General features: G+C 37.8%; 1 protein-coding gene across 1 annotated transcript; it reads left to right on the top strand.

The window, feature by feature from the left end:
- The first annotated feature begins 3,666 nt into the window (after positions 1 to 3,666).
- LOC113227835 (zinc finger protein 45-like) lies at positions 3,667 to 5,232 on the top strand. Its single transcript, XM_026460877.1, has 2 exons — positions 3,667 to 4,417; positions 4,979 to 5,232. Exons 1-2 carry the CDS (start codon positions 3,757 to 3,759, stop codon positions 5,230 to 5,232), a joined length of 915 nt encoding a protein of 304 aa, XP_026316662.1. The 5' UTR covers positions 3,667 to 3,756.
- Positions 5,233 to 9,378: the final 4,146 nt, after the last annotated feature.

Raw genomic sequence — 9,378 nt, 5'->3', positions numbered from 1 at the left:
CGACATCCGTCCGAAACAATTACTGCCAAATAAGCAATACTTGACCAAATGAAAAGACGCGTGATGCGAATGAAGCTTCATACTTGATACTTGTCTTTTAATTTTGTCGAATACTACTTATTTGACAGTAATTGTTTCGGACGGAGATCGAGAGTAGACCCCCTGCTATTTACTGTCTTTGTACTTTTTGTTCCATGTCCTCATTTCCGTTGAATTCCCTCTTCCCGCTATCGTAAAGCTTATTTTGTCATATACAAGTCCTATTGGCTATAAGTGTTTGTCTTCATGTATTATTTTACACTCCATCAAATTAAAAATATGCCTACATATTAATTATATTTTTTTAATATTTATTATATTCTATTTAACCTTAATCGCACTTCACTTCCTTTATTCCTAATTAATTATGATTCCTTTTAATTGTTTTCCTATAAGTTTCTCTGTTTTGCAGTGGCACAAACGCAAGCCGCGAAGTGCAAATAACTAAAAAACTGTAGTAGAGGAGTGAGCAGTGTTGCCAATTTGTGGGGAATTCCCCAAATTGCGGGAAATTTCAACTCCATTGGAGATTTTATTGAGATTGATGCTATGTGGGAGAGAAAGCAGTGATTCTAACATAATTTATCATTTTGTTTAATCTATCCATCACCATCAACTATATATCTATAGTTGATGGTTACTGATACAAACACTATGATGATGATGAACGATATATTTTTTTCAACGTCGCACATCCCCCGCATTATTAGCAAGCCGTGTAAATAGAATTACTCGGTAGGATCAAACCACTTGGTTCTGAGTTGTAAAATTACCAATCGGTATGTGTTGAGTGCGCGACCCCTCCTCTTTCTTAGGTCGGTTCCCAATATGAAGAAACACAATACCAGCTATTGCTAAACATAGCCGAGCAGATTATACTTAGGTCTAAACTTAATTTTCTCATTGATTATTTCTAACTTTAACATAGTGTAACCAAATGCGCAACAAATAATTAAGTTACTTAATTGTATAAGGCTAAGTATAAGGCTTTTAATTCTGATTGAACGTTGAATATCATTAAAATAAATAAACGATTTATGGTCGTCTAATTTCATAATTTTCCTTACAATTTAGGGTGGTTACACACGGCAACTATTAGCAGTGATGCAAACGCGCCTTTCTGAAACGCGCGATTGCATCGCTGTACTTGCAATTTAAACGCGATTGCATCGATACAAACGCGCGACTGCATCGATACAAACGCGCGATTGCATCGATACGAATCGTTGTACCGTTTTTGCGTTTCTTTTGTGAGATTTCAGGCATGTTTATGTGAAGCAGCTAGAACAATATTAAAGCAGACACACTATACACATTTTTAGTACCTAACACTAAATATGGTATTTAACAAAAACTCCATTAATAAAAGTAGAAAAATAACACACGTCCCGGAAGGGACCATTTGATATGCTTTTTCAATGTTTTTGTGCGCGATTGCTTCGATGCAAACGCGAGATTGCATCAGTGCAATCGCATTTAAATCCCAAGCGTAGCGATGTAATCGCGCGTTTGTATCGATACAGTCGAGCGCTTGCATCGCGTTTGCATTCTTTTTATCATGTTATATTTTAGAGCGATGGATTTATAATACTGTTCCCAAATTTTGGGGATTTTGGATAATTGGCATTGGCAACGCTGTTCCCACCCAACTTCTTCTGCCAACCAGACGACCCAACTCAACTCATTCGGTGGGATTCCCGCTACCTACACTATATTCATACTCTCAGTTACCTATCAACATTGTTAGTTATCATCAACAACATTACATGCTTTTTGCTTTGGCAGTAAGTCGTTGAAAGTGTTTATTGTATTAGACTTACTGTTTTTTTTTCGTCTCCGGAATCTATAGTGTGCGATCTTCCGACTTTTTTTAATTTGACCTGGCAGTACTGGTTGATAGTGTCAACTTCAGGGATTCGTTCTGGATCTTATGGAGGGAAAAGTGTCGTTTTTATTTTGACTTTCAATTATTTTGTGAAATCTAGTTTAAAGTGGAATAGGATAGTGCTATTGTGCCTTAATCGAAGATTAAAACGCGAAATTATACGACTAAAATCTATCTCGAACTAAAATACCCGTATCGGCTCGTTCTAAGAAATCCCGAGTCAATCCAAGCACGCCGCCTCAAATTGCCTATCCTCTTTGTGGCGGCCATATTTACAGAAAAACTTATTTTTATGTTTTCGGCTGAAGGATTTTGTTTCCATGGCCAGAAATAAATTAATAATTAAAAGTGTCAACTTCACATAATTGTATTATTTTCCTTTTCCTTCAATATGTAATATATGTTGGAAAAAGTTTAAGATTATTTTATTGATCTACGAAGATGGAAAAAAACAAAAGAACTTCTGTGAGGGCTGAGACTGTTGTTGACTTGACTAACTTTCTGACACGCTTTCTAGAATTTGTGTTCACAAGGTCCGATAAATTACATAAATCTATCTCAAATCGTTGATCTTTCTACAATAATTTGTGGTTCGACATTGGCTGCGTTCGACATAACTTAAATTGTTATTTTTACGAACTTGAATCTGTGCGAGATCTTTAAAAGTACACCATCAATTAGCAAAACTAAGAGACAAATAAATATCTAGGTTTTGCTTATGTTGCGAACGTTCTATGTTTATTCTTTTTAATTAATAAATATTCGACACGTCACATAGGTTGCTCTCATTGCAAAGTAAGTAAGTTCTGAAGCACCTGTGTAATGAAAATCGAGAAAACCACAGTCCCAATTTTTTGGTGCAAATTCCTTATGAGTACTGTTTTTTTTTCATATCAAGTAACGGGGCGAAGAAGTCGTGCGTCTGATGGTAAGCTATACGCCTGCCCATAACAGCAGTACCACTCAGAGCTTTAAATCGCAAAGACATGAGGGGCACTGTCACTGCACCTGTTACCCTGAGACAAAGTTGACAAGTCCCATCATGTAATTTCACCAGCACCTTTGCCCTTCAAAACATGAACACAGTATTGCGAACATTATGGCTTGGCAGTAGAAATAGATAAGGTGGCAGTACTTCCCTGGACGAACTCTTAACCACTAAAACTGTTTGTTACATTATCCATGATTAATCAAACTCGGGGTCGTATTCCAGAACTGTACTCAATACTCAAGTCAGGACTAGAGTATTGCAGAGAGCACTGAAAATCATACTCAAGTCCTTGCCATTAGGGTCGTATTTCCAGTGCTTGAAATCGTACTCAAGTCTGCTCAAGTCCTGACTTGAGCATTGAGTAGAATTCTGGAATACGACCCTCAGTGGTACCTAAGCTAAGTTTAGAACAGATTTGTCTCTAGGGCTCTAGTTCCGCTAGGTAGTAGGTACCTACAGACTTTTCAAATCCTGTTCAGTAGTTTATTCACTTGTTTGGAGAATGTTTACTGTTCTTCGAAGACTCGTCTTGACCCACCCCAAACAAACCTCATTGCTCACAGTGGGTCATATATGAGTTGATGAAGAAGATAATCAAATAGTATTTTACATCCTGTCGTCTCCCCACAACTAGTGTACGGATTTGGATTTAATTTCACAAATCTAGCATGGAAAAGCTGTTCTGGTTCGTCAATTCATCCAATAATAAAGACTGTATTAAGATCTGTACAAATTTTCATTTCAGATTAAAACTGAACAACGCGTTACGTTTTCAATATACCGTGTGAGTGTGACATAACTTTGTCAATGTTTCATTAATATACAATTACATTGTCTGTCAATGTTACACATCGAGTTACAGGACATTATGAACCTCAAGAGAGAGCCCAGCGAATTAGAGAACAGCCTGGTGGGTTTACATGAGAAAGTCCGCATCAAACAGGAGCCAGTTTGTGTTGCGGAAGAAGAACAAACTACAGAGCTGGATCTATATGCAGACCATGAAATCAAGGAAGAAATGGTCATAGGCCCAGTTGTGTTGCAGTTTCCTAATGTAGCTCAAGCAAGATGTGGGCAGAGCATATTTGATAAGTTGAATGTTGATGTTCAATTGAACAAGTGTGATGTTTGCAATAGGGGTTTTATAAAAAAACATGAACTTAGGAGTCATATAATGACTCACACTAAAAAGAAGAAACACCAATGTGAGTTTTGTAACAAATCTTTTACTAAGAAAGGAAATCACAGTAGACATTTAACAACTCATACTGTAAAAAAATCTTATATTTGCGACTACTGTCATAAATGTTATACCTCAAGACAAGGATGTATAAAACATTTATGGACTCACACTGGAGAGAAACCACACAAGTGTGATATTTGCAATAAAGGTTTTTTAGCAACAGGGCAACTTAAATATCATAAAATGACTCATACTGGAGAGAAACCACACAAGTGTGATATTTGCAGTAGAGGTTTTTTAACAACAGGACAACTTAAATGTCATAAAATGACTCATACTGGAGAGAAACCACATAAGTGTGATATTTGCAATAAAAGTTTCTTAACATCAAGACAACTCAAGTGTCACAACATGGCTCATACTGGAGAGAAACCTTACAAGTGTAATATATGCAATAGGGGTTTTACAAGACAATATGACCTCAGCAAACATGAAGTGAGACATTCTGATAAGCAGCCATACCAGTGTAACATTTGCAATAAAGATTTCATTAAAAAAGGCGACCTTATGCGTCATGAAATTATTCATACTGGAGACAAACCGTACAAATGTGATATTTGCACCAAATGTTTTATGCACAAATATCAACTTACGCTTCACATAAACACCCATACTGGTGACAGTCCTTATAAGTGTGAGCACTGTAACAAATTTTTTACCCGTAAAGAACATTATGATAACCATTTAAACACTCATATTTGTGAAAAACCATTCAAATGTGATATTTGCACCAAATGTTTTATAAGAAAATGTCAACTTAGTTATCATAAAATGACTCACACTATTGACAAACCGCATAAGTGTACTATTTGCAATAAAGGTTTTCTGTGGAAATATGAGCTCAACTCTCATGAAATGAGCCACAAGTCGTTTGATAAGCAACCATACCAGTGTAACATTTGCAATAAAGGTTTTCTTAGAATACATGACTATATACATCATGAAATGATTCATACTGGAGAGAGACCGTACAAATGTGATGACTGTGAAGAATCTTTTGTCCTTAAATCAAATCTTAAAAAACATTTAAGGAGTTGGAGTCATGCAGAAAAAACTTATTATGTTAAAAAATGAAATGGGACAAATTACTTAGAGAAACAAGTATGTACCCAAAGAAGTGATAGTTTTGTTTAAATATTGGTACAGTCATAAAGAATTTTGTGAGATGGGGGACTCTCTGTCGAATTACTGTACTTTGGAGGTGGGGCAAGGTGGGCTGTCCTCTACTAAACTGTTTAATTCGTATCTCAACCAACTTAATCGTCGAGCAATACCTATGCCTGTTGTCATATGAAAGGAATCGCCGTAAACAATTTTAATTACGCAGACGACATGATGCTGCTCGTACAGTTGACAAATCTATGTGAGCCGTAGGCTTGTATAGTTCATGAACTACGAACTATTAGGAATATATTCCCTACAGTGACCGACATGAACTAGTTCGTCTTGCACGGTTTTAATAGTTCATCGTTCTTTTTAGTTCAGTACGAACTAGGAACTGTGCGTTGATAGTTCACCTGTCTTTTATACAGTAGGAACGGTGCGAGCGGGACAAATAGCGATCTTTCACTACTTTTAGTACAAGTTCGAGTGGGATGCACGATTGAACGTTGCCAGCTCGTTCTAAGTTAATACGTATCTACATTATGTATATATACAAGCTTGCAAAAAAGTATTATATTTTTGGTAGGTATCTGTATGTATAATATCAACCTACGTGTACGAGTATATGAAATAGTTGTACCTAAATATTGATTTTTAACACACATTCTAACTAAAATTCTTATTTTGTAAAAAAAACAGGATATTTAGTTAGAATGACAGCCTTTAAACGTGTAAAATATGAAGGAAAATCAAATAGTACCCGTTCCATACAAATTGTATTTTTAAATATTAGTACAGTGTAGTATTGACCTCATAATAATAGAAGTCCGTGGTGGTTCATGAGAATAAAATTATTGGTTTGGAGCGTTCGTTCAATGTCCGAGCAAGGACAAGACGAACTAACTAAGGAACTAAATGAACTAGAAAACCGACCTAGTTCAGTTGACCGATTGAACTAACAAGGATCGCTCCCTCTAAGGACCGATTAGGGGGTCTACTCTCGATCTCCGTCCGTCATGCGTCCGAAACAACTACTGCCAAATAAGCAATACTTTACCAAATGAAAAGACGCGTGATGCGAATGAAGCTTCATACTGGATGCTTGTCTTTTAATTTTGTCGAATATTACTTATTTGATAATAATTGTTTCGGACGGAGATCGAGAGTAGACCCCCCAGGCACAAGTCTAGTGAGCCGTGTGCTGTTGACCATGGACTCGGGGTATAACGTTAAAAAAAGCGAAGCTCTATTTTACTAGTGGTGTCACTGTATATAAATGGATGGATGGAACCCTTATACAAAGGGATACCCTTTGAACTTTATCACTAAATTCAAGTACTTTGGTCATAGGGTAACAGAAATCAAAAGCGATCAAAATCAATTGATTTTGATTGCCTCTCCCGATTGGAAACTGCGTCTTTTCCGAGTCCAGGCATATAATATTGCGGATGGGGTAGCCCATCCGCAATATTATACGCCTCGGATCCGCGAACGTAGTTCGTTGACTGTCCCCAATGGACGACCACAGTCAACGAACTTCGCGCTCGCACACAGATTACACTTCGACTTACTTTTTTTACTTACACAGCAAGTACAGATTACACTTTCTAAACATACAGTCAGTCCCTTTACACATTATGCAGCATGTGGACCAGGTTTACGTAGAGGGCATACAACGACCTACGCGTTTGGGGTGTTGATAGGGTTGCCAAGTTTTTGTAGTGTCTTTGATATGTTTGTGGAGGCACTGACTGACAGCTTCGTGGCGATAGTGCGCAAGGGGTGTGCGTCACTAATGCCCCGCCTGCGTGGCAGCCCCAGCCTTATCCAGTAGAGTTAGCACTAAGGATGCGCGAATGTGAATGATTTCGATATTCGACTCGTTAGTAATCGTTAATCCTGTCATTTGAATATCTAATAATAACGTACTAAATTTCTTAATTGAATGATCATTTATTACTAATTAGTAGTACTAATACATAGATTCCATAGAGCATTTCTACTCGTGATCACGTTACCCTCTCTGACATGTTGTAAATACTGTACGAAAAGTTGACAAGGATACTTTGGTATGGACATGATGAATGAGGTGTCGACTCGAGTCGAATTTCGTGCTTCTAAGAAATTTGTGCTTGGATTCGACTTTGGCGAATGATTTGCCAATTCGAATGATTAGTATTAGGGTATTAGTAACATTCAAAATCACTTCGCTACGCGAGTTCTCTATGCGGGAATAGCAATATCTCGCGCTTTGTGTCGGTCTGGCGCAAGTCGCGTCCTTTCGTACTAGCTCTACTGTAGGCTCGAGTAGTTCATGAACTAGGAACTATTAGGAATGAGTTACAGACACTGACCGAAACGTACTAGTTCCTTGTGCACGGTCTTTTTAGATCAGCCGGAATGGGATTCTTTGCAGAGCCACAAACGCGAGGAGATCTTATTAGTTCACCTGTCTTTTTAGTTCACAGGCGCGAGGCGAGATGAAGCGAACGAGACAATTAATGGACTATCATGGCTTTTAGCGAGTGAGATGCGCGATTGAACCTTTTCCAGTTCGTGTCATCCAAATAATAATAAAATAGTAAAGAGCGATAACAATAAAACATTCCTATTTAAATGTACAAATAGTTCGTACGGATATTTTTATTCCGTATATCCATCAAAGGCCGAAACGGTTCCTATTCCATTCCAATTCCCAGATCCCACTGAACTAAGGAACTAAAAGACCGAATTAGTTCATTTATCCGAACCAACTAATTGGGATCGTTCCCTCTAAAGACCGAGCAGGCGCGAACCTACTCTAGTGGGCTGTTCACGGAGCACGAGAACTCTCCTATGAACGCCCATTGGTCGCGATTGCACGTAGTCGTGTAATACTAAGGCTGCTTACAGATTGACTGCACGTTTCCAATTAATGCGTGAAGTCGATCTCGGTTGCATAAACTCTTGTTTCAACTGCATGCAGTTAATGTGTGAAGTCGTTATCAACTTCATGCAGTCGAGGTCTCTGATAACGATTAAATGCAGTCGAAACCAACTTCATGCAGCCGAGATCGATTGCATGGATTTAATGCGTGAAGTCGTTATCATCTTCATGCAGTAGAGGTCTTGGGTGAAGTTGATTACTACTTCATGCGTTAACTGTCAACATGCAGTCGTTCTGTTGGCAGCCTAACACTCGTTATAAAATCCCCTGTAATACTAACCATTTAAGGTCAAAGTCTGAAATTATGACTTATACAGAAGATAAACTTAGCAAGTGTGAAAACTAATAAATGTTTCACCCAGGCACTAAATGTTTTATAAGAAAATCAATTCATGGGTCGCAAGAGGAAAACAACCTATCGATTCTGGCTCTCAATAAAACCAAAATCACGATCTATAGTTCTGTGCATACGTGATCCAATAAAAAAGATTGCGTTAGCTAAACGAATAACAGAACAATGAGTATAACGGCTGCGAACCACGATCGTCAGGCCGCCTCTGGACCGTATTCACACCGAAAAAATATATTTATACGGTCGAACTGGTGTAAATGGACGTAATCACGACATAACATTGTAAAGAAACGCCGCGCGTTTCTGTGTGGCAGGGCTCATATGAACTCGTACATTACAAAAATTCCCGCGCTCGTAGCGCTTCCGTAGCCGCCTCTGTGTGGCCTTGAGCATTAAAGTCACTATAATTAAGGATGCGTATCTACTTATATAGATTTCATAGCTCGCTCCGTTCCTACTTCCTATCTATTTAATTCAATAGATAGGAACCCTTTATGTTTAAGAGTGTCAAGTGCCTAGTTAATAAATTAATGTAATATAAGTAAATAAATAAAAAATAAACTGTCCAGTTTCCGAAAATGACTGATCAGAGAAAATGGCGAATTGGACAAAATGACGAGTTAAAGATTTACATGGCATTGGCAAATTACAAAATTGACCAGTTGACGAAAATGGCGTTTTAACGAAAATGGCTAGTGGTCCTCTAATTCATTGGAGCATCTTCAGGTTGCACTCAACTGATATCTATTTACTTGGAAGTATTTGGTCGCACTCATTTTCTTTGTTGTATAATTTATTTAAAGGTTTACAGTTTATTGTAATCCACACAAGTGTAGCC

The sequence above is a fragment of the Hyposmocoma kahamanoa genome, unplaced genomic scaffold (assembly GCF_003589595.1).
Source record: "Hyposmocoma kahamanoa isolate Upper Pololo Valley unplaced genomic scaffold, ASM358959v1 218, whole genome shotgun sequence".
Classification (NCBI taxonomy): domain Eukaryota; kingdom Metazoa; phylum Arthropoda; class Insecta; order Lepidoptera; family Cosmopterigidae; genus Hyposmocoma; species Hyposmocoma kahamanoa.
Note: the sequence above shows the minus strand (reverse complement) of the source record. Positions and strands in the feature narration are given on the sequence as shown.